Source organism: Suricata suricatta, chromosome 17 (assembly GCF_006229205.1).
Source record: "Suricata suricatta isolate VVHF042 chromosome 17, meerkat_22Aug2017_6uvM2_HiC, whole genome shotgun sequence".
Classification (NCBI taxonomy): Eukaryota; Metazoa; Chordata; class Mammalia; order Carnivora; family Herpestidae; genus Suricata; species Suricata suricatta.
Genome location: NC_043716.1, coordinates 29,353,024 through 29,380,043, shown reverse-complemented (window position 1 = coordinate 29,380,043; position 27,020 = coordinate 29,353,024). Strand labels below are relative to the sequence as shown.

Genomic DNA, 27,020 nt, shown 5'->3' with positions numbered 1-27,020 from the left:
CCCCCCCCCCCCCCCCCCCCCCCCCCCCCCCCCCCCCCCCCCCCCCCCCCCCCCCCCCCCCCCCCCCCCCCCCCCCCCCCCCCCCCGTAAGCCCAGTGCTAGGCCACTGTGGAGCAGAGGTGGGGACTCAGCTCCTGCCTTGAGGGAGCCCAGCCCCAGGGCCAGAAGGAGCAGGCAGGCAAATGCATGTCAGTGCAGCACGACAGAGGCCACTGGGTCAGTGCCGTGCAGCCAACGAGGAGGGCATCTGTTGGCGGCTGGGAATGTGCAAGTGTTTGCTAGGGTAGGAGAAAGGCTGAGATAAAGGCATCCTGGGCAGAGGAACAGCAGCCACAAGAGCAGTTGCAAAAGCACCAGAAGGGCGCGCTGTTGAGGGGGACGGTGGCGCGGCTAGTCTGAGAGGGAGGATCAGGAGTCCGCCTGTGAAGACACCATGCTCAGGGGGTGGGCCCAAGTCGTACAGACTAAGGGTCAGTGGAAGTTTTAAAGCAGGGGGGAGCCATGCTTAGATTCTATTTTGGGAAGATAATGTCACTTGCGGTGTGGAGGCTGTGCTTGTTCAGGGGCTGGAGCCAAGGCAGGGGGACGTGGGCAGGGGCAGGGACGCATTGAGGGGGTCTCAGCAGTCTGAGGGCGGCTCACTAGCGCTAGATAGCGCCTTGCAGTGGGAAGGGGGTGAGGAAGCAGGTCAGGCAGTGGTGACTGAGGCGGAGGTGACAGCTCTGGCTGACTGGCTGGATCTGAGGGTGACACGAATCAAGGACGGAGGGGTGGCTCTGGCCATGCCATAAACTAAGATCGGGAATGTCAGAGAAATGGGCTTGGCAGTGGGTGGATAAGGAAAGATAATGGACTCAGTTTGGGACATGTGAGTGAAATGTGAGGAAGGGCAGCTGGGCAGGTCTGGTCTTCAGAAAATAATTTTAGGCTGAAGACACTGATCAGCAAAGTGGAGAGCACAGGAGTGGGCGAATGCTCTAGAAATAGATGAGGTTACCCTGGTGGGAGTAGGGGACAGAATCATAGGGAATAATGCTTCAAGACACTTGGTTTTCAAAATCAGGTTTGAGGGTCTACTGAGGCTCTAAACTGCAAGAAGAGTGTTTTCTTTCCCATGGCCACGGCGGAGGAATCTTCAGTCCCAGTTTCTTGATGGGTTTGTTTTTGCTGGCTTTGCACATGCGGCAGTGTGTGGGGAGAAGGCGGTTTTGGAACGGCGCCTACTGTGTACCTGTGTCCTGGCCCAGCTCCCTGACTCTGGAGGGAGGAGTCGAAACCTCTCTGGCTCCGCGCCGTGGAAAAGGGAGTGAGCTCGGGCACTCACACACTTGTCTGCAAGGCGACGCAGGTCTGGTTGCTTATACAAGTGTGTAACCTCAGCCCTGCAATGTATCCATAAGCTAAACCAAAAGCCTTCTCTTCGTAAAGATACATCGTTTATAGAAGTTACAATCTTCAGCATATTTTGAACTGAAAACACGTGCTGATTTTAGTGTTTGAGCTGACTGTGGCATTTCCATGATTAAAAAGTGGACTAGAAAGTTCTAGAGGACAGGACACATTTGTTTCTCTTTTCATTTTGACTTTTCAAAAGAAAAACAAAAAAGGCGAGTACGCAGATTACCATGCTAGATGAGCTCAAGCTCTCAAAAATGCATTCTCATCTCCACAGTCATCTAATTCAGAGACAGCGGAACAAATCCAAGTCACAAGTTTATTCTAGTCTACAGCACAATTTTTTACATACAATTTAGTGGTTTTGACAGTGTTACTTTTGGGCAGACTTTAAATTCACAAAAGTTAATATATTAAAAACAGAATACACACAAAACACAGGCATCAGGATGTTCAGAATCATGCAGGTAGGGGTGGTTTGGTTGGTGTCATCACTGGGCTCCTTGCCTGTTTGAGAATTCACCAGCAAATACCAGTTCTTCTGTTCTTCATTCCCATGGAATTCACTCAAATCAGAGCGTTCTAAATACGCACACCCAAAATAAGCCCTCTTTTGAAAGCCGCATCAGTACAAAATTTCAGTGAGTAAGCCTAAATGTTTCATCAAAACAACTATTCCACTGATTAAAATCCAACACTTGCAAGCAGTCACTGCCAGCACCCACCTAAAGGCAAGGTTATTTCATTTATTAAAACACCAACAGGAGATTAATAAACAAAGCAACTAAAGTTAATCTTAATATAAGACACTGAGGGCAAAAACCAAAAATAATATATTAAATACCACTCCTCTGAGCTAGGATATAACTCATGACTACAGACGCATGAGTTTCTATCTGTCAAACAACGCTTTAAATACTTTTCTATGGAAAAGAAAAAAAAGTAAATCAGGAGATGCAGGGGCAAGATAGGAATGTGAATTTGTGCATCTAGTTCCACAATGGAAGACGAGTACCAAACTGATACTAGTAAGTTAAGTGACAATGACTTAAGTGACGGGCACCAAACGGGCAATACCACTATTCAGGGTAATGCCTAACACGCTTCAGGAGTCGTCAGTGGAGGCTCACTCCAATACTACCATCACGACACAGACGTGAATACTCCTCCACTGTGGAAAGGGACCCTGAAGAACGCATGGCAAAGGCATAGAGAAAAAGTTGAGTCTTTTGAAAAAGTTAATGATATCAAAATACTTTTCCATTACTGGTAAACCAAACTAGGTCAAGTATATGGCCCAAAGCAGCATGGAGTTTAGAGTCAGAGGTTGGCAGAAAAGTTTGGAAAACTGCAGTTTTTAAAAATTGGCCATTTCTCTATGCTTAATAAAACTCTCAGAAGAGGTATAATGTTTGTTCATTTGTGGAATGTTGACAGCTTGCTGCAAAAATTCACATGAATGAGGAACCGCAGAGGTGCGCTTCAATGAAGTATCTTTAAAAATTTACAAAAAACGAAACTTTCTATTTAAAAAATAGCCATGTTATGCCAAGATGAAACATGGTAAAAGTAGTGTAAGTTCTGTCCATGATTCTTCATAATGTTGATGGGAAAGTGATAGAAATAATTTTTCTTAAAAAGGAAGCTTTGTTATTGCACTGACTTCTCAGCCTGACCTAGTAATTTAGAAAAATCATGTAGTAAAATCTGTAAAATTAAAATACAAAATTCTGTTTTGTAAACATCAGTTGGCCAAGTCTATCCAGAGTCCTTCATGATAGTGGAATGGAATGAATAATTAATTCACTACCTTATTTATCTGCTGTGAGGAGGAGAATTCCAGAACACAGCTTTCATACTTTCACAGTAATTATATTCAAAAGATATAAAGAAAGTCAGTGCGGTTTTCTTTTGTTTGTCTCTTTCAGCTCTTACCCCACTCCCAAGTGCCATAATTGAAATAATACTGGTTTCGAGACCTAGTACAGATTGGTCATAAATGTCGCATGAAGTCTGTGGGACTTCGATAAAGGTACTTCCAAATGGCATAGTAATGTACTGCAGCTGCCGTGGCCACAAACAGGTGCCAGATGGCATGGGCAAATGGAATGATGCCATCGCTCTTGAAGAACACAACTCCCAGGCAATAAATTAAGCCCCCACAGGCAAGTTCGTGAAGTCCATCAGTGTTATTCTGTCAACAGAGGAAAGAAAGAGGTTTTGATGTTACTCGATGTGACAAACTAAAGAGATCCTTGCAACTCCCTCTGAGCCTGCTGATTTTCTAGACGATGAAGCAGCTGCCCAGAGTGAATCCTGCTCCGTAATCAGGAACTTAAAAGCCTCTCACCTATCAACCTGGATTTACCCTGGGGGTAGATGATCTTGACCGGAGCAAGCAGTCGGGTTATGGGACCCACACTCTACTCATCTACGGCATGTTGAAGCAGATTACAATCACATCCAGGCATGGGAATTGATTTTAATAAAGTCTAACTTCGGCTTTCATCTTCTCCTTTAAGAGCCTTCTTCCCTACTAAGGCTCGGCCACTCCATATGGAATTTACATCTCAGCCTGGGGTTTCACTTCCCTTATCCTCCTTAATCTCTGGACCACACCGATTACTTTTCTGAGACTCTCCCCCCCTCCCCCTCAGCTTGTATGAGCTTACGGCTTCCTTATGGCTGACACGGGGAAATCAGAGCTACACATGACCTCAGAGATCAGAGAGCATGTAAGGATAACACACTTCCTGACCTTCTAGATGCTGTCAGGCCTTTTTTGTCTGTGAGCCTGGGTGTTTCTTAGCTTAGCAGGAAGTTTTGTACTTTAACACAAAAAAGAGAATTTTTAGGTTGCTCTGGGTTTTCCAAGACCTCAGCCCATCTTCAAAATTAAAACCAGTCTGTGTGAATGAGGGGAAGAAAAGAGAGGCAGGGCATGGGGGGGGCTGATGAAATAAGTCAGTCCCCTGGATTCCTGAGGACTAGGAATAGAAAAGCCTCCGATTCTGCAGGGTGGTGGAAACCTAAGCCAGGTTGTGGCGAGGCTCTGGAAGGGACGGATGTGCGGGTGTCCCAGAGGCCTGGGGACTGATGCCTACAACGTGGAAGCCCTGGAGCTTTGGACTGCAGCTAAGGCCAGCAGGGAGGTGGGAAAGCTCTAAGGCAGCCACCAACAGGAAGGGGCCCCAGCGGCCTAGACAGTGGCAGCAATGGACAACCATGAGCTAAGAACCAGGCAGGAGGACCTAGGGCCCCAGGGGAGGATCAGTCCTTTGTTCAAAGTTCACAGAAGCCCCCATGGTTTTTGTAGGATCGAAAGATGGGGAAGGTGCCAACCCAAACTGACTGGTTCCAGATATTTCATTAGCCTTGGTAAGATGGAAAGTCAGCCAGATTGACTTTTAGCAAAAACAAATGAAAAGGAAAAAAAAACCCCCAAATTTCCAATACCACACATTTATTATTTCCTAAAGGTTACAAAGCAATTAATATCCATTAATTAATACAAAATCCTCTAGCATATGCATTAGGGGCATTTTTTTTTCCTAGAAAGTATTCATCATATTCTTAAGGAAGCATATAATTCCTAAATAGTGAAAGTCACTCATCTACATAACACAGCCTCCTCATTTTAGAGATGATGAGCGTAAAACCACAGGAATGAAGCAGTCTGGTCATGGAGCTGGTCGCTCCCCAAAAGATACCTCTTGTCTTTTTTTTCTGCTAAAACAATAAGCAAGAGACCAAGCCAAGCATACAGGTTGGTTCTGACATACTTTCTATTAATAGATAGTTCCCTAAGACACATGTATGTAGCTTATTAACGTCCAAAGAGCCAGAACATAGTTAATCCTAAAACACATTTTCATCCATGTCATTATTGTGCTACTGTACACCAGGCACTGTGTGAAGCGTTTCCATAACCTTCACAGCCCTAAATTAGGTCCTATTATCCCAACTTTACAGATGAGAAAATTAAAACACAGAGAGGTTTTGTAATTTGCTCAAGGCCACATAGTTTTTAAGGGTCAGAATGAGGTTTGAACCAAGGTGGTCTGATTCCTGAACTTATATTCTTTCTTTTTGGGCGGGAGGTGGGAGGCATGAGTCATTTTTTAAATTGATGATTAATTTACAGGGTGTAATGCATAAATTCAACATGAACACCACGGGGCTTAATAAATGCATATACCTATCTAACCCATACTCCTATCAAGATAGAGAACTACCCCAACACCCCCTCCCAATCCTGGACAATCTCTTCCACCACGGTAGCTACTGTTCTTACTGCCGACTAAGTCTATCTGTTTTAGAACTTCACAGATGGAATTATGACGTACGTGTATTTTTTTTTGTTTGTTTAATACAGTATTTGTGAGATTCCTGCATGTGCTTATGCATATCAATCATTCTTTCCTTTTTATTACTTAGCATTCCCTTGATTTATTTAATATAATTTATCAATTCTTCCCCTCTGGGGCTTATGGAGGTCTTTTGTATATTCATTTCTGATTGGTAGTCCCTGCTGAGTCATAAATTTATGCTTAATTTTACAATAAACTACTAGACAATTTTCCAAAATAGTTCTACCATTTTACACTCCCCCGAACAATGAATTAGGGTTCCAGTTATTTCACATCTCTGCTAGAATTTGTTGTCAGCCTTTTTAACAGTTCTACAGGCTGTAGTGTGGTAGTATATTGAGGATTTAATTTTCATTTCCAAGATGACTAATGGTGTTGAGCACTTTTTTCAAGGGCCTATTGGATACTTGAGTACATTTCTTTGTGACGTGCCGTTTCAAGTGTTTTACTCATTTTTACAGAATTGACTATTACTCATTTGGAGTTTTATAGATTTCATATACATGTCTTTTACCAGATAAGTATAGAGAAAGCTACTACTATATTTTCCCCCAGTCTGTAGCATGTCTATGCATTTTCAAGTTCATAGATCTCTTCTTTTGCAGTATCTAATCTGTTGTTAAACTCTCCAATAATTTTTTTAAACATATCATTTTCAAAGCTAAAATGTTCACTTGGTTCCTTATAGTTCCATTTCTTTTCTGAGATTCTTCATTTGTTTACTCATTATGTTTTAAAGTCCTTGTATGTAAATTTCAACATCTCTGTCCTCTTTGGATCTGTTGCTATTGACTTGTTTTTCCTTAGGTGTGTGATGTCACCTTTTCTTGCTTCTTGTTAATCTAGTAACGTTTGTTCGGATAAATGAATGCAAGCTGTTAGGGTACGGATTGTGTGGTCTTCCTTTCAGGAATGCTGAGTTTTGTTCTGGCAGGCAGTTTATGTCTGTTTGTATATTTGTTGTGGATATATATATGTATCAGGTATATCTGTTGTGACAATTCCAGGGCAGTCCTGACTCTAGCCCTGGAGCAGTTCTTCTAAGACGTGAAGGTCAGCCTGCTAGGTTCAGCGGAACACCTGCGTTATTCAGCATGGCCACGCTGGCTGGCTGGACTCGGACACCTGCCAGCACCAGGCACCTCTGGAATCTCTGCTTATCTCATGGCTTTCCAACAGCTCCTCTTGGCCAGCGCATGCAGGGTCTTGCCCTACACGGATCTAGCTTAGTGTCTGGGCAAGGACTCAGGGAAAGCCCTTTGTGGGTTTCTGGAGCTGATTCTCTGTAAGCTACCTCCTCTCCAGGATCCTACCCTAAGACGGCAGCAGGCTCAGGAGCTGAAATGCTGATTTCTCTTTCCTCCACCATGACTTCTGCTTTCTGGCTCCACTTTCTTTTGTCGCAGTTTGGAAAGTGTCCCCAGGGAGAAAACTGGGGCGAATTTGAAGCTTATCTTTTTGTTTCTATTCCCTCAAGGAATACAGTCCTGTGTCTGCAGTCCAATACCAAGAAACAGTTGTTTCATCTACGTTCTCCAGTTTTATATCATTCTTTATGGCATAAGAATAAGTTATTTGGTTCTGACCGAACCAAAGCTGAGAGTCCTGTCTTACGGTTTGTTAGTTCTTATGGCTTATAAATATCTTTTTGATCTGGTCTCTGTCTAGCTCTCCAGCTTTATCACAAGACTTGTGTTACCTGGATACTTACCGACCTCATGCACAGAGGCACAAACAGGTACACGCAACTCCTGTTCCAAAAAATGAACTATTTTCAATTCTTCAAAAGTGCTGGTGCTTCCCCCTCTCAGGGCTCCCTCCTACGTCCCGTGCATCATCCTTACTACCTCTAGGCCCTTTTCTGTCTTTATGAATCAGCTAGAACACCATTTCCTCTGGCACTTGACTCATGTGCTCCCACAGCACCTTAGACTTTCCCAAAAGACATTATAACAGCTTTATAATAGTTTCTTATTTAACACGAATTGTAGTTTCCTGCTTGGTGCTAAGGTCGATGGGGGGAAGCGTGAGGATTATCCTGTTTGACTATCATAAACGTTAGTCACTGACTACTGTACAACTTGTGAAAAACGCCAAGATTTAGGCTAGTAAATATACTGGATAAACCTGCTCTTCTGATACCCAGAGTGAATTTATTTGATGTTCTACTCTAATAAGTAGTAACCTACACATACAGACCTGGCTTATACTACTTTGGGCGTCCTGATTTGCCCTCTACCTACATGGCCTGCAAGGCAGATTTTCTCATTTCTATTATGCATCTCCTTCCCCTCACCACTCCCTATTGCCTTTACCAACTAAACTAGATGTATTTTTAGTGCTAGGGAAGTATTAAAGCTTTCACAAAGCTCTTATCTTAAAGAAATACATCTTGTGACATTCTCATAAGACAATTACCCAAAGAAGCTAACCTCCCAAACCTTATGTTTTGGTGACCAGGCCAGGGACTCTGTACATTCTTATAATGTGTCCATGAGCTCAGGAGTAAAATGGTAGATACAATTCTCCTGACCTCTGTAGACTGAGAAAAGAATTCAAACTGGACACAATGTGAGTCCCTTACTTAACAACCTAGTGGCTAATGCCAAACAATGTAGAGTACATGACACTGGAGCTGATGTACTAAGCTCATGTCACAAAGTAACCAGTTAGATGGGATCAGAAGGCTATAATGATACATTTTTCTTTCATATTGACAGAGGGGCGCCCAAGTGGTTCAGTCAGTTTAAGCATCTGCTCTTAATTTCAGCTTGGGTCATGACCTCACAGTTCATGATTTTGAGCCTGCTTGGAATTCTCTCTTGCTTCCCCTCCCCAACTCAAGCTGGCTTGCTCGCTCCCTCTCTCTCTCTCTCTCTCTCTCTCAAAATAAATAAACAAACTTAAAAAATAAATAGCAGATAGGGGTGCCTGGGTGGCTCAGTCAGTTAAGCATCTGACTTTGGCTCAGGTCATGATCTCACGATTTGTGGGTTCAAGCTCTGTGTCAGTCTCTGTGCTGACAGCTCGGAGCCTGAAGCCTGCTTCGGATTCTGTGTCTCCCTCTCTTTCTCCGGCTTCCCCCACTTGCACTCTGTCTCTGTCTCTCAAAAATAAACAAATATTTTTTAAAAAAAGAAATTTTCAAGCAAAGTTAAAAAAAAAAAAAGCACTTTTCCTAAGAAGGAGAAATAATATGACTTAAAAGCAAGTGAAATAAGAGTGAAGGCTTTTGGGAAATACTAAATAAAATGTTCACACAACTGTGGTCCTTCTAATTCTTGGGATTTAAGAAGTCAGTAATTTGTAGTTTTTTCATTTTAAGACATCAAAAAATTTCTCCACTTCTGTGGATGTAGGGTTAAGACACTAACCAATCCCGGCAGAAACAGCCCTCTGCTCAGAACCTCATGCCTCGTTGGGAGAGGGTAGGGTGAACAGAATAGACTGGTAATCCAGAAGAAACACATACAGAAGATTATCATATGGAGAGAAACACACTTCAGTGTAGAACTTCTCCAAACTACAAACAGCAGCTAGCATAGATTGCTGGCATTGTGCTATTCACATACTTTTTCTTTGTAGTCTCTAGTTAATGGACAGGTCATAATTTCTAGAAAAACTCATATCGTATCTATACATACATGAGGAATCTCAGCAGTTAAAAAGGAAATAAGGTGAAATAACTAAAATTATACAGCTGTTTCTTACCATTGATGTCACCACCAACGCTGGAGAAAACCCCATTGTGAGATAGAAAAAGAGTTCAACCACCTTATACCTGCAGGATAGAAAGGCGGTTAATTTTATGTACTCCTATACTAACCTAGTCCATTTCCAGACCAGCTTCCCCTTTTTTCTTTTGAAAAATAAATGCAAACTCTTAACCTATCCCAATGAGCTAAATTTTCCCAGTAGGAGACCACTAGGGCTCTAATTAAAATACTATGACTCAGTGACAATGAACCAGCATCTCTCAGGACTGAAATGGCATCAATCTCCACACGCGACTTGGAAAATGTTTTCTGCCAAAAGGAGTTACTGCTGCATCCAATCCACCACGCATTTCCCCTTCCAATCTACAAGTGCTTGCCCGCATTACTGCCCCAAACCATAGCTATAAGAAGCTGAAATTATCATGATGGGCAGGGATGCCAGGTTTATCAGTGGCGGAGGGGTAGGAGCCCTAAGGAGTGAAGAATACGTAGTTTTTCTGTCTCTTTATTTTGCATCTGCATAAACTCCCAACTCGTAAGGCTCATCCCACAAGGCCACAGAATGCAAACACCAAGAAATATGCTCCACTGAAATTTAGCTTACATTTCAGCCTAATAATCAAAGGAGGCCTTAAATTCCCTGGAGGCAGGGGCCAGATTTTATTTATGTTTGGATGTGCAAGGCCTAGCACAGTACTGGCACACGTCAGGTGCTCCCTAATATCTGCCCAACTGAATGGCCGTGGGTGACTCACATCTCATCCTCCATGTTTTATACTCAGGAGTTCACCATGAAGTAATCTTATCAGGGACCTGGGGAAGAATGGGTTTGTGGGTTTGCTTTATATTAGGAGGCCTGGACCAGGAGAAAAGATAGTTGCTTTACTTTACTTTCTATTTGATCCAAGGATATAAGTTAGGGGTTCGGGCCCAAGAAGCAAACTGTTCTCTTGGATTTATCTATACTACATACCACCACTCAGGATTGCTAATTGCAGTAAAAAATGCATTGAAGTGAATTTCAAAGTCAGAAGTTAGTGAAAACCACCATTTTCTTCTGAAAAGAGAAAACAATTTAATACTCTGTGATAAACACAACAAGTTCAGTTCCGAGAGCCACCCCGCCAATGACAACAGGGAAGCTAATAAACTGTGTTCAAGGACAATGATTTCGTGCTTAGAAGTTTCTCAAATTCAGGCATGTATAATAATGAAAAGAGCCATGGAATAAGGACCAGGACACTTGGGTCCTGAGTCTACATGAATTGCTAATTTGAGGCGCGTTCTAAATGGTCTCGTTTTTTTTTAACCATGAAGCTGGAATAGACGACTTTGCTGGTCTCCTCTAGAGCCACGATGCTAAATCTCAGTAAGCTTTCCTTTTCATCTTGCTTAACATTTATGACTACGGGCAATGAAAAATGGGGTTAACAAATGTGCCCTGTCGCTAGGATGCCTTTCTAAATATCCCCTTTCTCAGGGAATCCTCCTCTGGATCATCTTCTGGGTTCCTGTCTAGATAAGTGTTGTTCTTATCTGTTATCTTCGATCTCCACAGAAAGCTGGAGAAGCAGTTACTTTTCTCGTGTGCTAAGTGTAGAGCACAGAGAAGAGGCTAAATTCGCTGATAAGGCCCGTCAGTCGCCTGAGGTTTGTCCCTCAATTCATCCTATCACACGTGTGCCAATCAGTTCTTCCCACAGCAATCTATCGATAACGAATATCGAATGGTTTCAAAGATTTGTTAAAAGCAATATATATTCTATTTATGTATTTCTACTATTTTGAGGTGCAAATATAAAGCAAATTATGTTGTAATGTCGATAAAATTTAGGCAGTTAATTTTAAAACTATCAAATGTAACTTATTTTCTCTTACTTTTCATGGTAGAGAAATACATAAATGGTTCCTCCAGCTGCCATGAGCCAGATGAACCAACGCATATGAGACGCCAGGGGTCCAAGTTCACGGAGATTTAACCTAAAAAATGTAAACATGACAACAAAGAACAGAAGTGATAAATGGAGGGAATTTACAGAGTCCGTGCTTTCCTCTAGGCTTGAAAACTGGGAGACCAAGTGCTAGCATAAAACCAGGAAGAAAAGGCATTCAACATGCCATGGAGGCACTTAGGCAATGTGAGCAAAATTAATAAAGATAAAATTGTCAGTTGACCTTTAAGGCTTAGAATTAGTTTCAACGTGGTTTAAAAATAGAACCAGCTAAAAGAAGGCATGGAGAAGTGAGTCCCCTCACACCTATGATGCCTGACTTTCCTTACGAGGCAGACTGCTGTCAAATCAGCTTAATTCTGATCATGTATTTGGGAGCAGATTGCTTACAAAGCTTAATGAGAACCCTGAACAAAATCCTCAGCCAGGATCACATCCCCACAGCAGAGACCGAATACACAGACTGAGCATCTCTGTTACCAATCTCTCCGCCAAGAAAGAACATGAGGAGAATTAGCGCATACGTTATGAAAGATATTTTGTCAGAATTTAACTGTGGACTCTTGTAAAGCTTTGGTTTTAAGATGCTGCAAATTCACTTGCACTCATTTCATGTTACAAATCGATGTGAGAAGAAAACCAAGTGTTATTCTGCTTGGCTAGTACTACAAAATGATTATTTCCACATGGAAAAGGCACCACCTGCCTATAGTGAACTACATGTAAACAAGTTCTCTTGCTGTAATATTTGATTCCTCAGCCAACTTTTAACATTCTTATTTACTTATTTTACGTTGGGGAGCACTTCCCCAAAGCCTCTAAGTGTTCTCACTCCAATATGATACAGACTTATATATTTAGGGACAAGAATTAGAGAGGAAACACTTTTTACTCGAACAGACAACTGGGTTTCTTTTTAATGACGGATGCTGCATTAAGTCAGAATGGAGAGGCCTGTTGTTTCTGGTGACTCTAGCAGCTGATGGCACAAAATGAATTCTGAGTGTTTAAAACTGGATCATGTCTTAGTAGAGGGAATCGAATGTTCCTTTAATTTAGGTTTCAAGGAAAAAACAGATTCTATCTGATCTGTACCAAAAGGGCAGAAAGATCAAAAAAATTGAACAGAATACTAAATATATTTTTATTTTTTAGTATTTCGTTTTTAAAAAAATAATCTCAATGCCCAATCTCAAACTCACAACCCTGAGATCAAGAGTCACATGCTCTACCCACTGAGCCAGAATACTAGATATTTTAAATATAACTACTCATAAAACTAAAGAAGAGAAAACTGTACTCCATATATATTAGCTACTGTGCTATGAAGTGAATTGAAAACAGGGTAAATTTCAAAATGAGCTTGTTTTTCTCATAAGTATTTACAGCATTTCCACTTAAACAATTAGACATCCAAGGATTCTGTTTGTTTTTTATTTTTTAATGTTTATTTATTTTTGAGAGAGAGAGAGAGACAGAGCATGAGCAGGGGAGGGGCAGAGAGAGAGAGAGAGAGAGACAGACAGACAGACAGACAGACAGAGACAGAATCTGAAGCAGGCTCCAGGCTCTGAGCTGTCAGCACAGAGCCCGATGCAGGGCTCATACTCATGAAGAGTGAGATCACGACCTGAGCCCAAGTCGGATCCTTAACTGATTGCGCCACCCAGGCGCCCCATAGATGATGTCTAAGGATTCTGAACAGCAGCAGAAGCAGAGAAAGAGTGTGGAAAGCAAAAGCGACATATTTCAAAAGACAGAATGCTACCTACAAACGAGTTCTAAGCACTTCCTCTTAAATAACCCAATGCTAGGTATATACTCTGAACAGCAGTGACATTCTCCCCTTAAAATCTGCAATCTGACCCAAGTAAATAAAATATTTTAAAAAGCATGTATACATGTGTGCTTGGGGGGCGGGGAGTGGGACATATGCATGGGGGCTGAGGCAGGGACCGGAGGAGGGAGGGAAGGGGGACAGAAATTGTATCCCCAAAACACTACCTTCAAAAACAGAAAGAAGATATCTTACCACGGAGCGTAAGAAGCAGCAATGAAGAAATAAATAACCATTCTATCGCACATGTGAAAACAATGCTCCACTGTCCTAGTGGGAAAAACACGTTAGACAGAGTTTTCACAACATTGTCAGACTGGCTGCATGTGGGTTATCACTCCACCGTGTTGTAACTTCCATTCCTGTTCTAGCGTCTTGGCGGCAGTTATAACTTGGCTCTCAAAGTCACACAGGTATTTTTAATAATAGGAAGCCACAAGTAACAGCTTGACATCACTTTGAAGCCTGCGCATGTGATACTCACCAGGTATGAGACACAGTAATCAAGAACTCTGAAGCGGTTAAACAAACAAACAAAACCTGTCTTTTCTGAGGTTTCCCATCTCTTTTAGATCCTATGTAACCGACAAATGAAATTCCTCGAGGGCAGACCACCCCCAGGCCCCCATGTAACCCCTATCACAGTGCAGGGTGTGAAGTGGATCTTCATGCCGTTTTAGAGTATCTTCAAAGAATCTTTCACTTCAAATAGTAGTGTTAGTGTAGATAACAAGTTGTAACAAAGGAAATTCAGAAACTAACTTAGGAACAGCAGCAACGATAACAAAGACAAACAAACCAAAAAAGAGGCACGTTTGCTGCCAGCGGGTAGGCACCTTTATTCCTAAGCGAGTTCCTCGTCCCCAAACTGAAAATTCAGGAAGTGTACAAAGATCCGGCTCACTGAGGTCCAGTCACCAAATGGATCAGACGGAATCTGCCCTTTACTGAAGTGATTTAAAAGTGTGAATACACTGCGCCGTCCTGAGCGCACCGCCAGAGCCCTCGCGCGGAGAGCGCCAGGTGTGACACTGTGCCTCGCCACACACACCAGGTCAACCAAAGCACGGCGGGGATGTTTTGGTCATGGCCAGTGTTAGTCAGGTGAGTGAAGGAAAAATCATTTAGGTCACAGGTCTCAAGAGGCATACACTACGGTAATGCCTCTCAAACTTGACTGCGTATCAGAATCACCTGGGGAACTCATAAAATAGTCACAGACTCCAGTCCAGGAGAGCATCATTTATAAAAGGGCTAGAACATGGGGTAGGGAATGGAGGGACGAGAAGGATCTTTTTATGATTTTTTTAAAACTCATCGGATGATTGTGATTCCCAGCCAGGTCTGGGGCCTTTCTGGTTCTGCTCTCTAGACTGTTAGGCACTTGTCACAGCAGGTGAAGTCAGCTCATTCCCTTGCCTCTATAGATTAAGGCTATATTTGGATGTATAAAAAAATTAACACAGGGCAGAAACCCACATGTGGCTTATGATTCTAGCAGCGCTATTTCCAGGTCTGAGAGAGCCTGGTTTCTATTACACCTTCTTCTCCGGCCCCTGGGAGGGAGGCCCTGAATACTGAAGTACGCATCTACAACTCTTTATTGATTCAGAAATCTAGACATCAAAGCCAAGTCCGCAGAGATGACCGCGGGCACTGCACTGTGCCAGGAAGACAACGAAGGGCTCCGGCCTCCGATCTCCGTGACCATGCGTGCGCGGAGACAGGTGCTCTTGAGGCCCTCTGGTGAGTACGCCCCAGCAAGCCCTTAGGCTCCAATGCTGTGGTTTCATTTTGGGCCCATGGAACTTCTGCCCTTCTAAGCAAAGGTGGCCGGCCAGCTGGGAACTAGAAGCAATACTGAGAAGGGCGTGGTGAAAACCTCCTCAGGACTGGGAGTCAGAGGTCCTGTGATGACCAGATGCTGCTGGGGTCACTGGCCTGGGCAAGGCAGACCACTTCTAAGCCTCAGCTTCCCTTGGTGAAAATTAAGGGGTCTGGATTAATGACCCCTAAGGGTCCTTCCTGCTATGAAACTAGGGTTCCACACCTAACCGGTAATCATCTCACAAACCTCAAACCCTGTTCTTAAATACTGGATTGTTCGAATGTTTGAGACTTTTTTCTCTGGACTTCTGTGAACCAAAAGCTATATTCTATTATTTTAAACCACGCTAAGTCTGCTCGGAATACTCCTTTTCTGAGAAGTTTTGTGCTTTGGGGTTTTAAAGAATCTATTCCATAAGCAACTAAATGGTTGTGCTGCTTCTTTTGTATTCCCCCAAATTAATCCTTCGCCCAGAGGAGGAATGTGTTTATGTCCTTACCGGGAGGCTAAACGGGCTTGGTATAGGTTTGGAAAGTCCCTGGCAGCTAATTGTAGCAAAATACGTGAACTTTGAATAGATACACAGGACCTAATTCTGGAAGCTGAACTTGGCAAGACAATCAACCCAAACTGTAGCAAATCTCCTTACATTACAAAGCCCTGGTCATTTATAATTTTCGGAGGCCTTGGGCATGCATTGGTCTCACGCACTTGTCACAGACCCCTGTGAGCTGGGCACTGCTGGTCTCATCTTAGGGATGAAGACACTGAGGCTCCGTGGGGTCAGGTGACTTCCACAAGCTAAGTGGCAGTGCTGGGCTGACTCTAAGCTCACTGTACTCGGTCACCACCCCACAGCCGCTGCGCTCTTACGGTGTCCCTGGTGCACTTGGCAACATTAAAAGACAGGACTCAAGATTCTATGATGTAAGTCCTGGGGAAGCAACGCGGTTTTGCTGGCGGCTTCTGAGAAAGGCCAGCTTTCTTAGGTACATACAGGGCCTTCGACGTCTGTCAGACTCACAGGAAACTCCCTGAATACGAGGCAGAAAATGTCTATCTACCCCTAGCTTCAACCAGACTGAAACATGCCGGTATGGGAGGCTGACTGAGTCAACTATTCTGATTTGTTGAAATAGCATGCTATCCACGGTACCTTAAGTGGCTCTTCTTCCACGAGACGATGTGAAATACTGTGGAAACAATGAAGAGGGCACAGAGGCCCATTCCATAAATCCAGGCGGTTATCTTTTCCCAGCAGTCGTCAGACAGCCGATGGAGGAGGGCACTGCCCACAATGGCCGGAACAATGAGGAACTGAGGGAAAGGCAAAGATAAGTAAATATCCTGGGTTTTGCTAAATTGAGACCTTTGTTAAAAATACACAGGTTTAGCAAGGACAATTTTAGAAAGATAATTTTAAACATTTGCCGCTCCTGGATAATCCTAACGAGAGCCACGTGGAGTTGTCAGCTGTGGCTGTTCAGGGCCCAGGAACTGTGCCCACCAATGGGAGGGTACCGAAGTCAGCGGTAAAGGATGTGACATTACCCTTGTTGCAAAGCAGATGTTCTTCATCCTAATTTCATCACAGAAGAACATATTTCATCCTATTCTCTCTTTTTGTGTGTGTGTGTGTGACCACAACGCAATGAAAATCTTTTATTGGATAAAACCTGATAATATTGAAAAGCAAACAGCAACTAGGGGAAATTCTACAACATTTAGTTAAAAACTGAACTTTCTTATGTAAAGACTTTTTCAGTAGAAATTGGGGCAAATAGAAAATTACCAGGCATTTATGAAAAAAAGAATGCAAATGACCATAGCATGAAAAAAAGTCCAGTAATTAATCATCAAAAATTGCAAATAGGAAGCTACCACGGTTCACAACGTTTACAAAAATGAAGAAAAAGCTAATCTACGGTGTGGCGTGTAAATTAGTACAATTAAATAAATAGCAAATTAGGATAAACTTGCCAGAAGGCAGATGGTATATGAAATATATATAATATATATTAATTAACACATGTTCTTGACATTCAAAGTGAAGTTTCTCATTCTTGTTTACTAGGGAAGAAACCTAGATGGCTATAAGTGGTTGAATTTCATCCTATTCTCTAATGTGATTTCGAGTAGGTACTTCAAATATTCAAATGCCAACCATATACCCAGATTTCCCAGGGAGGTCTTGCTTTTAAATGTTCTTTCCCATTTCCCCCATGAACTACTGACATCTCAGTATTTCAGTAAAGGGTTAAGCAAATGAATCGAGTCAAATACGTATCATAACGCACACACACACACACACCACACACACACAAATGAATTGTGCAAGTCATATGTCCTAACTTTTAGTCTGGCTCTGTACATGCCACATGTAGTTTGGGAACCACTGCAGAGGGAAAGCATTTTTGGATTCCTTCATTTTTAATAGCATCTTTCAAGTAAGCAAGGGGAACCACTCTCATCTCATCTACTCAAGTAATTTCAAGAAACCAGAACCTTACAGGGAATTTTATTTTCTGTACCAGAGTTTACACTCCACCTGGACACCAATTTCAGTGTCTGTCACAGGAGTATGAGTATGACTAGGAACTTTCTTTCTTTTAGGGACTCCACCTTTTTAGAGATGTTGTAGGTTCTCATTAAAATTGAAGAGGAGTAATCATTATATAATAACAGACATCCTCAGGAAAAATAACTACTTTATTCGATATTAAAAGCACACCTGGCAAAGAATGCAAACTTTAGCAATCTTGTCTTCCCCCGCAACACCTACTTTTGCCCTCTTGCAACAACAGCCTACCCCGTAGATAAGATCAGCACTGGATTTCCAAATGCCGACGTTCTCACTGGCCCAGCCAGTGTGAGAAAAATTAAAGACAATGAAGCTAAGTTCTTCGTAAGACAGAACTTCATTTATTCTGAGATTATGTCCTTTCTACTTTTTCATGTTAAAATATCCTCTCTTTAAATGAAATGATGATGATGAGAGACATGTTACCATTCCCTGAAATTCAAAAACTAGGAATACGGTCTAGTAAAGTTTAATAGGGTGACATTTTCTGTTCTAAAAAATTAACATGGGAGGTTTTGTCGGTTTTTCCTTAACTTTGTTTTATACAAGAATTCCTTAATTTATGATATACCCAGAAGACACAAGGGACCATTCAGGTCCATCTCCCGCAAACAGTATTCCTAGAGGGTGAACTGTGCGTCTCTGCAGCCAAACTATGATATTTAAATAGTTTAAGTGCTCGATATAATGCTAAGTAAAAAACACTTCACTGATTACTTTTATTGATCGGTGGTATGGAAAGTATCAAGGCGCTATACCTCTAACTTTCATCAGTAAATAGAAACAAATAATGGATACATGTTGGAGCAATGAGTGAAGGTACAGGCCATATAAATTATTATTCAGACTTTTATATCCCTTACATCCTAATCCTCCCCTAGACTTAAAATACATATGTATAAACACACAACTTTTTCTTATGGGTCTATGGACAATTATCTTCAGAAGTAACAATTTACTTTTAGCTGTTAAATTCATCAAACATTTGGTCAGGAATAAAAGCTGGATATCCTGACAGGTTTGGGAGACAATCAAATTAGGCTGTGCATTCTTTAGTCCAAGTTGGTACTCTAAACAATTTGACGCTCTGGTCAAAGCTCATTTTACATAAGTGCGTCACTAACGCAAAGACAGGGGTCACGCCAAGTCTAGAGAATTCTGCTGAATCTTTCCTGTCCCCAGAATCGAAGCCATGGGTCTAGGGAGACCGTCCACTAGAGAGGTTACTCCAAATTTCATTATTGAAGCTCTTTTACAGAATCCAGGGCAGTCATGTCAGCTAGTAATTTTTCTCCTTCGCAAGATTCCAGCATATGAATTATTTAAATAAAAGTGTTTTTAGCACCTAAGGCACAAGGACATTCAGTGATAAATTAGGATGATGTTTCGTATTAATAAGTAATATGTGAATTCCACCGTTAGAGTACCTAAAACAGATGCTTTATAAAGTTTGATTTATGCTAAGGAGAGACCAAATGGGGTTGTTCTATTAGATGATAAAGGAGTCCACTGGAAACTATAAAGTTCATTTGGGATTTATTTGGCATCATTGTTTTGTTACAGAAAACACTATGACTATTCTTTGGGGAAGATTAAAGACATGAAAAGGCACAACTGGAATTCTGGCAAATTTAATTCTAATGACATATGTATGTAACGTATGTATTGTACTAATGTTGTCTAAAATGATTACATTAGCCTGCTCTAAACACTCCCCATGAAAGGATTAAATTGGCCTCTTTCTTTTCTTCAGAATACATAGCAGCTACAATCTTTCCTTCAAAAGTCTCACTAAGTGCAACTTTCAAAGGGAATAATGAAACCACAGATAAAGGGAAATTCATAATGACACAAGAAAATCTCAATAATATGACATTAACAGGAAAACCATGAACATACATGTTCATGAAGACAACATGCAAGTTGAAGAAACATACCAAAATGTTAATTTATTTCTGGGCAGTTTGGCTTTTCTTATATATTCTTCAGTATTTTGTTAAGTTTTTTATAATGAGCATGTTTTGCTTTTATGAGTTCACTAAGAAGTTAGGGACCAAATCAGCTTTTTCCTCAAGCTGTGGAACAATGTGGGTGCTGCAGAGGTCAGGATGGTGTGGCTACATGCTTCAAGGGATTACTTAGTAAGAAAAAGCATCTTTTTCAACAAAACCGTCAGCTCTCCTGCCACATGAACACAGCTGATTGTCTTGGAAAGGTGATTCACTTGATTTCAGAGGTGACAGTCCTCATAAATTAGTTTTCTTTGGTTTCCCCATGACCAGGGTACTTACTACTATCGTTCTCGTAAAGATCTTGTCAGAGAAAGTCAGTTTAGGATGGACAAAGCTGCCTAGATCAGAGCACTCAAAGCATTCAACATGTTCGCAGTTTCTGGTAACGTGACCCAGCGCTGGTTAGGCGCATCAAGCTAACTGGGCTGAGGGCACTAAAGATGACAGCCTGTCCTCCCACCAGGGCGCTGCGGGAAGGATGCAAACAGCAGGCGATGCATACTCACTGCATGTGTATAACAGTTAGCAGCATGTTCGTAACAGGTTGGTTTGTAGCGGCCATTGGCTGGGGCCCGGTGGTTCATGAACCTGTCCAAACAAAAAGACATCACGTGAGAAAAGCTCAAGGCGTGTGATGAGCAGTGGGGAAGGCTGCCGGGATTGTTTGGTCTACTCTAATTGCGGAGGGGACTGCTGGAAACACCTCGTTAGGGGAACAAAACCGAAGCCACTAAACAGGTGTAAACTGAACCAACAACCATGATCTGAAAGCAAATACTTTAGTTCACTGGATTAAGTATTCTTTCGGTTTAGTCAAAAGAAAAACCTTCTACCAACCAAAAGCAAACAGAAATCCTATCCACCCGTTTCAACTCATACCCTACCCACATGCTAAAAAAAATTACAAATAAAGGCACAACCAAATCTTAAATCTTAAGCGGGGAAAGCAAGGGAATTTTCCTAACTTTAAATGCCCGTAACTGCCATTCGATAGAAAGGGACACTATACAAGGTTTCAATTTTCTCTCTCAAAATGCAGAAAGCTTTATACATGTTGATCTTTACCCCCTATACTCCACGATTATCAGGCCCATCCAACTGGTTTCCCTATATTGTATTCCCTGTGCCAGCACAGAGAGCTTAAATAAATGATGCCTGGCTTCCTCTAGGCTGCCTAAACAAGAGGTATGCTTCTACCCACATTCTTCCTGAATTAAAATAGTTTGCTTCCAAATCCAAATATATGACTAGTATCTGATACTCTGGCTATAAAATTCATATATACTCAGGGCACCCAGGTGGCTCAGTCAGCTAAGCGTTGGACTTCGGCTCATGATTTCATGGTTCGTAGTTCGAGCCCCTTATCAGGCTTCTTGCTGACAGTGCAGAACCTGCTTGGGATCCTCTTTCTCCCTCTCTCTACCCCTCCTCCCCCCAAAATAAATAAACTTAAAAAAAATCATATATATATACAAATATGTGTATGCATCTAAATATCAAAATCTTATAATATAGACACATACCCATATTTCATGCTTCCTTTTGGGCCAACTGTAGAAATAGTGAAAACCAGGAAGCATTCTTCCACTTGAGTGTGTGGGTGAGGCTCTCCCCAAACCCAACCCATAGCCACGCCATGTTTTCTGAGGGATGCTGGTTTAGTCTGCCTGTTCTGCTGGAAAAGAGGAGATGTAAATTCAGGCAGCTAAAGAAAGCAGCTGCCCGAAAGAAGCAGATGCAGAGAAACCAACAAAGGTAAAAGAGCCCCAAGAGCACGCAGGCCTCAGAGGCGCCACTGCATTCCTGGGCTTGGAGCCTGCAAGATGTCAACAGCCTTTGCACTATAAATTATCCTTTTGCTCGAGCTAGTTTAAGATGGGGGGAGGGGGAGATTTTGTTATTTGTCACTAATGAGTTCTGACCAGTCGCACCTTATTAATTGCCATGATGAAAAATGGTGCCAGGCTGAACCAAACGGCGGAGCCAGGCTGCCAGAAATTGGCTGAAGCACATGGTCAAGGGATCCTAATCAGTGCCTGGCTTAGGAACAAAAGACTAGCATTTTCTCCCGGAATTAAAAGGGCCTGTTATCCTTAGAGCAAATAAATAAAAAAGAAGACAGCAGTTCCTGTTAACCCAATAGAGAGAGTTCAGATGGAAAATCCGCTGGGGAAGGAATTTGGGACAGTGAAGATATGTCACTCGCACCGCCAATGAGTTAGTTATCTAACTCGTGTGCAGAATATGTACGGATTGAATGGAATTCGCCAGATGGTCAGAAAACTGTTTAATAGAAACGTGCAGTTAACAGCTTCAGATTTTATCCAAGACATTCTGGCACATACATAAATAAATCTTTTCTCCCCTGATAATACTTTAAATAATTTTACTAATTTCCTAAGAGACAACAGTGTTGCTACAGAGCTCTTATTAGTAAAAAAGAAAGTAATTGCACCCTTGGGAAGAATGCTTTCAAAGTGTCCCAAGCATTCAGGGATCTACCTCATCATTACCCCAAGACTTAACAACAGAGCTAGAGGGAGAGAGAATCCCAAACAGGCTCCATGCTGTCAGCACAGACACGGGGCTCAATCCCATGAACCATGAGATCATGACCTGAGCTGAAATCAAGATGCTTAGTGGACTGGGCCACCCAGGTGCCCCATTATTAGTAATTTTAAAGGGTAAACAGCAAGATGGTGGAGGGTGGATAGAAAGTGTTCTGTTTAGGGTGAAGTAAGTAGGGTTTGTCTACCCACCATCAGGCTGAGGACTAAAATAGCAATTTATATCTCTGGCAGCCCAATCTAAAAATAGTCAAGCCATTACACAGCAACAGGGATAGACTTTCATGTTTTCTCCTAAAAGCAAAGAAGCTGGGTGGCCATGTTTATGACAGCTTAGTCCCTGCCCACCCGGAATCACTCGGGGTAAAAATAAACTCATAATTTGTAGAGAACAATAGCCTGCCCGAGTGACTTCAGGTAGTCTCCCACGGACGGAGCCAGATTTGCTCCCAAGGCCGGAGAAGAGCAAGTCTGCGAGGAACCTATCGCTGTCTGGGGCTCAGTGAAACCCGTGGCAGAACGTGTTCCGCTGGGAAATGTACAGTGCGATTTCTCCGTTTGTCTCTGATCTGCCAGGGTAGAATCAAGTCTCCAACATAGCCTCCGGAAGAATCATTCCTAAGACCTAAATGGAAAGACAGAAATAAGATGCAAATTAACTCCCACCTGAGGAACCTAGTCTATGCTCTTCCCCCAAAAAGAATGAGAAAGGTCCTGAGTGTTATGGAAAACACCTATTTATGGAAGCCCCCTCTACGTAAGGCGGAGTAACCCTAGAAAAGAGTATCCAGAGTGTTTCACAGGGTTTGAGGGAAGGCGATTCAGCCCTGGGTTTGGGAACCACATTTGTTCACTCATCTCCGCACTTTCTCTTTCAACACTCACTCTTGCTTCTCCCTTACCCAGGGTTCTTAAGCTCCCAATCCCCTAAGACAAAATTTCAAAACTCTGGGGAGAAAGAACAGATAGCCCAAAGCACTTGGCCTTCTGAGAAGCTAGATCTGCAACCCTCCATCAGATCTCTGAGGCTCAAGGTCACATCCCACAGGCGGTCTTTGATTCCTAGGTGTTCCCCATTCTCCAAATACAAGTGTTGTCAATACCACTTTCAAGTATATTCCAGACCAGCCCATCTCTTGACAGTTCCACAGACCCTGCCCTACATCAGGACATTGACGTGTCTGGTCTATAAAAATACAAAACTCTTCATCGGTCTCCCTGCTTGTCCCCATGCACTGTCTCCTTCATGTGGCAGCCACAACAGTCTGTGAAAACCAGATCACAGCACACACCCCAATTCTGGCTTAAAACCACCCGTTGGCTTCCCGAGGTGGCCTGCAGGCTGGGTCCCTTCACTTCTGCAGCCTCAGGGTGCCACCTTCCTCCCACTCTCCATCCTCCAGCCACACCACCTCCTCTCTGCTCCTTAAAACACCGAGGTCTCATCTGGCTCAGGGCACTTGTGTTCGCTCTTTATCTCTGTCTCCAGCATTCTTCCACAGAAGGTTCAACTCTCTTCACCAGTCAAGCTCGGCTCAAATGTCGCCTCCTCCGAGGTTTTCCTGACCATCCTACCTAGCTATCTACCTACCTACCATATGATTATGGCAAGTTCCCTTTTATTCTCTAGCTTGATTTGCTCTTCCATTAAATGGGTATAAAATTTATCTTCCAGGATTAGAGTCAGCCCTTCCCATTACATAAGAGCTCTTACCAGAATTAGTAAAAAGTTTTTTTCTCTTTTATATATTTTTTTCCATCTTTCCCCATGGTAATGTGAATCCCACGAAGGCCTTCTTGTTTACCGTTTCATTTCCAATCCCAACCACAGTGCCCAGCTTATTATTGGAACTTAGTAAGTTAAGTGTTGAATGAATAAATAGAAATTCTGGCTGTCGCTTAACTATTTTATCTTAACTGAGAGATATCCCATTATCAATTAGTTTCACTGGGGATTCAACAGGTTCTGTATGTAACAAAGAGAAACAGGCAGTCTTAGAGCTAAAAGAAACTGAAGTCTGGTGAAAAGGCGAAGACCATGGACGTTCCAAGGGCTCTTTCAACACCCCTTGATGGAGCAACAGAAGCCAAACCGACACACAGCACCGTATTATTAGCCAGTTTATGAGCGAGCATGGTGTTCAGGAACAGTGTCCACTGCCAGAGGTGATAATTGTGGTGGAAGGCATTTAATTTAATTATTAAATAAGAGAGAGGCATATATATAAGAAGACTACCCCATGCTTGTAATTCAATGCTCTGAGAACATATTTAAAAGAAAAAAAAAAAAAGGGCAACCCGCTGGCCTGGAAGACCTCCTAATGCTCGTGAATAAGGTGCATTATCAGATCACAAGGCTGGAGCTGGATTTTCAGTACAAGGCTGGAGAAGGGGGTATGCACCAACACAGCATCGTCGAAGCTCTGTGGGCCCTCGGCCTCAGCCGTGTACGCATGGATGTTGTGGTGCGGGCAGGGAGACAGGAAGAGGCAGCTGGCAGAGTGGCTGGTGGAGATGGACAGGACACTGACTTGAAATGGGTCTGCCCTTTCGCAGCCATGTGATTATGGCAAGTTCCCTTTTACTCTCTAGCTCGATTTGCTCTTCCATTAAATGGGTGTAAAATTTATCTTCCAGGGTCAGAGATGAGAAGGAGATAAGTGATCCACAAACACCCAGCCACTGCCTGGCACAAGGGAGCCCGCAATAAATGTCAGCAGTTATTCTAAGCAGTCAGGGGTGCTGCGATAGGGAGCAAATGACCCTGGGTGGGGGGAGGGTGTGGAGCGAGATGCAAATGTGGAAAGAATATAGCAAGATAAAATATGCTCCGTGTCCCAGTGGCATTTTTCACATCCTAAACTTGTTGGGAAGCCATTCATGCATAAAGCCTGCCACTGAGCACAGTGGGCTAAATTTCCTTACAGCCTTCTTCTGTAGGAATGGCAGAACTCTAGAAGTTTATCCAAAGCCACAATGACCACCAAGTTTCCATTATGAACAAACCAGCAAGGTGTCCATTGCTGGTAATTTAGGCACAGCCCCAAACTACGGCCTAATGAAATGTTTTTACTGCAATCAAATGCTCTTCCAAGGGAGTCCCGATAAATCTATCTGGAGAAGCAGCTACATGCATTCAAAGACAGTTATGTCTGTCCCTCCAGTTTTTCTGTAGCTCACCTCCCTATAACTTTTCTGAGTGCTCAAACGAGGTAAAATGAACACAGCTCTAAAGGGTGATGAATGGTACTCTCAACATTTTAACGGTGTAGACCACGAAACCCAGGATTTTTAAGTTAATTTGTATGTGCAGGCTTTAGAACAAAGTTCAAATTTATCCTTAGAAATGGCTTCCCAATCTAGTCTGCAATAGAAAAAACAAGAACTTATGTGATCATTCAATCTTCAGCGAAAATCAGGGTAGGTCTAGAGGTCATCAAAAAATAAATGTTAAATATCCATTGATGTTGTGCAGTCACTGAGAAAATGACGTAGTCTATGCCACACCAAAAGAAAATACCTCTATTTTTCATTTTTAAATGAAAGAAGTGGAGCGCAAAATCACATTACTACATTGATAATAAGGAGTGGATAAATTAGCATCCAGCAAAAAGTAGTTCAAACATCGGAGATAGTAGGATCCTAAATGAAGGTGTGCGTGTGAGTGTGTGTGTGTGTGTGTGTGTTTTTCTCATTCCTCTGAACACTGTTTTAATGTTTGTGGGGGAAAGGGGGGGGTGGCTTTTTTTTTTTCTAGAGGAGAATTCAAAGGACAGGAAAGAAATACAAATTCAATCAAGGAAGGGTAATTTCACAGAATATTTCCACTGTTCTCTGAAAACAGGAAGAGCACAGATGTGCAAAGAAGTAAAACCAAATCACACAAACCACATGCACAGGGCTTTACCAACCATGCCTGAATGCAGGTTGCTTTCTCCCTTAAGGCCCCTCCAATCTTCATTCCTGCCTTCAGTTCTAAAGCTAGACATCATGGTTCTTTTTGCCTTTAGAAGCACTGATACCATGTTCCCACCAGGGGAATAGTGCCAGGCATTCAATACCCTGAGTGATGAGCAATGTTCAGAAGGTAATCCAAGTCTCCAAACTGATTCACCCTTCTAATGGCACAGCCCACCCCAACTCTTCCTCTGCATTTTTGGCTCCTTTACCCTTGGGGTCTGGGGGAGGAATGAAAGAAGCATAATGGGTGAGTGGGCATGAGAAGAAAGGGAGTTGGAAAGAAAAAAAAAAGTACAGTTTGAAATTCTGAAATAAAAGGCAAAGTCTAAAACCCCAACAAAAACCTCCTTGGAAGATTTCATGCATTCCTTGTCTTCTTTCAAATTCCCATTACTGCACACCAAGCTTGCCTGCTAGTGAAGGTCTGGGAAAGGGGCCACGGCTGACAGATTCAGACAAAAGATGGAGAGTGAAACACAGGGGAGATGAACTTTCACCCACTTAAACGAAGAAGAATGGGGGGGAGGGGAGCCCAGGTCTTCCTCTCGGAACCATGGGCCAGCCCCCACCCAGGGCTAAATGGCAGAGACCCGAGTAGGGATTAAGGCCACGGTGCCTCCCCCGGCTGGCGTTCCCACCAGCTCTCCAGTGAATGAGCTGCCTGCCAACCTTCCGGTGGCGCCTCCTCGGTTCCTCCTCCTCATTTCCTAACACAGGCGCCTCAACAGCAGATCTTACCACCCGAATGCTAACTTGCCCCTTCGCAGTGCCCAACACAGCACTGTCCGTGGACGCTAAGCCA

General features: G+C 42.8%; 1 protein-coding gene across 2 annotated transcripts; it reads right to left on the bottom strand.

Moving 5' to 3' along the window:
* Positions 1–1,695: 1,695 nt before the first annotated feature.
* On the bottom strand, positions 1,696–23,296 carry MMD (monocyte to macrophage differentiation associated). Of its 2 annotated transcripts, none has more exons than XM_029927738.1 (7): positions 22,801–23,296; positions 20,198–20,279; positions 16,255–16,415; positions 13,466–13,540; positions 11,360–11,461; positions 9,477–9,546; positions 1,696–3,589 (listed from the first exon to the last, which is right to left on the bottom strand). In XM_029927738.1, exons 2-7 carry the CDS (start codon positions 20,273–20,275, stop codon positions 3,389–3,391), a joined length of 687 nt encoding a protein of 228 aa, XP_029783598.1. In that variant the 5' UTR covers positions 20,276–20,279; positions 22,801–23,296; the 3' UTR covers positions 1,696–3,388. The 2 variants fall into 2 exon arrangements, with proteins under 2 accessions (XP_029783598.1, XP_029783597.1); XM_029927737.1 differs by lacking the exon at positions 22,801–23,296 and adding an exon at positions 21,215–22,736.
* Positions 23,297–27,020: the final 3,724 nt, after the last annotated feature.

What these genes read in the sequence shown, in the direction of transcription:
- MMD (XM_029927737.1), bottom strand. Translation starts at nt 21,318, where the DNA reads ATGGGTTGGGTTTGGGGAGAGCCTCACCCACACACTCAAGTGGAAGAA. An exon ending in GCTGCTTCTTACGCTCCGTG is followed by an intron (nt 11,462 to 13,465) that starts GTAAGATATCTT and finishes TACATTTTTTAG; the next exon opens with GTTAAATCTCCGTGAACTTG. An exon ending in GTATTTCTCTACCATGAAAA is followed by an intron (nt 9,547 to 11,359) that starts GTAAGAGAAAAT and finishes TCTATCCTGCAG; the next exon opens with GTATAAGGTGGTTGAACTCT.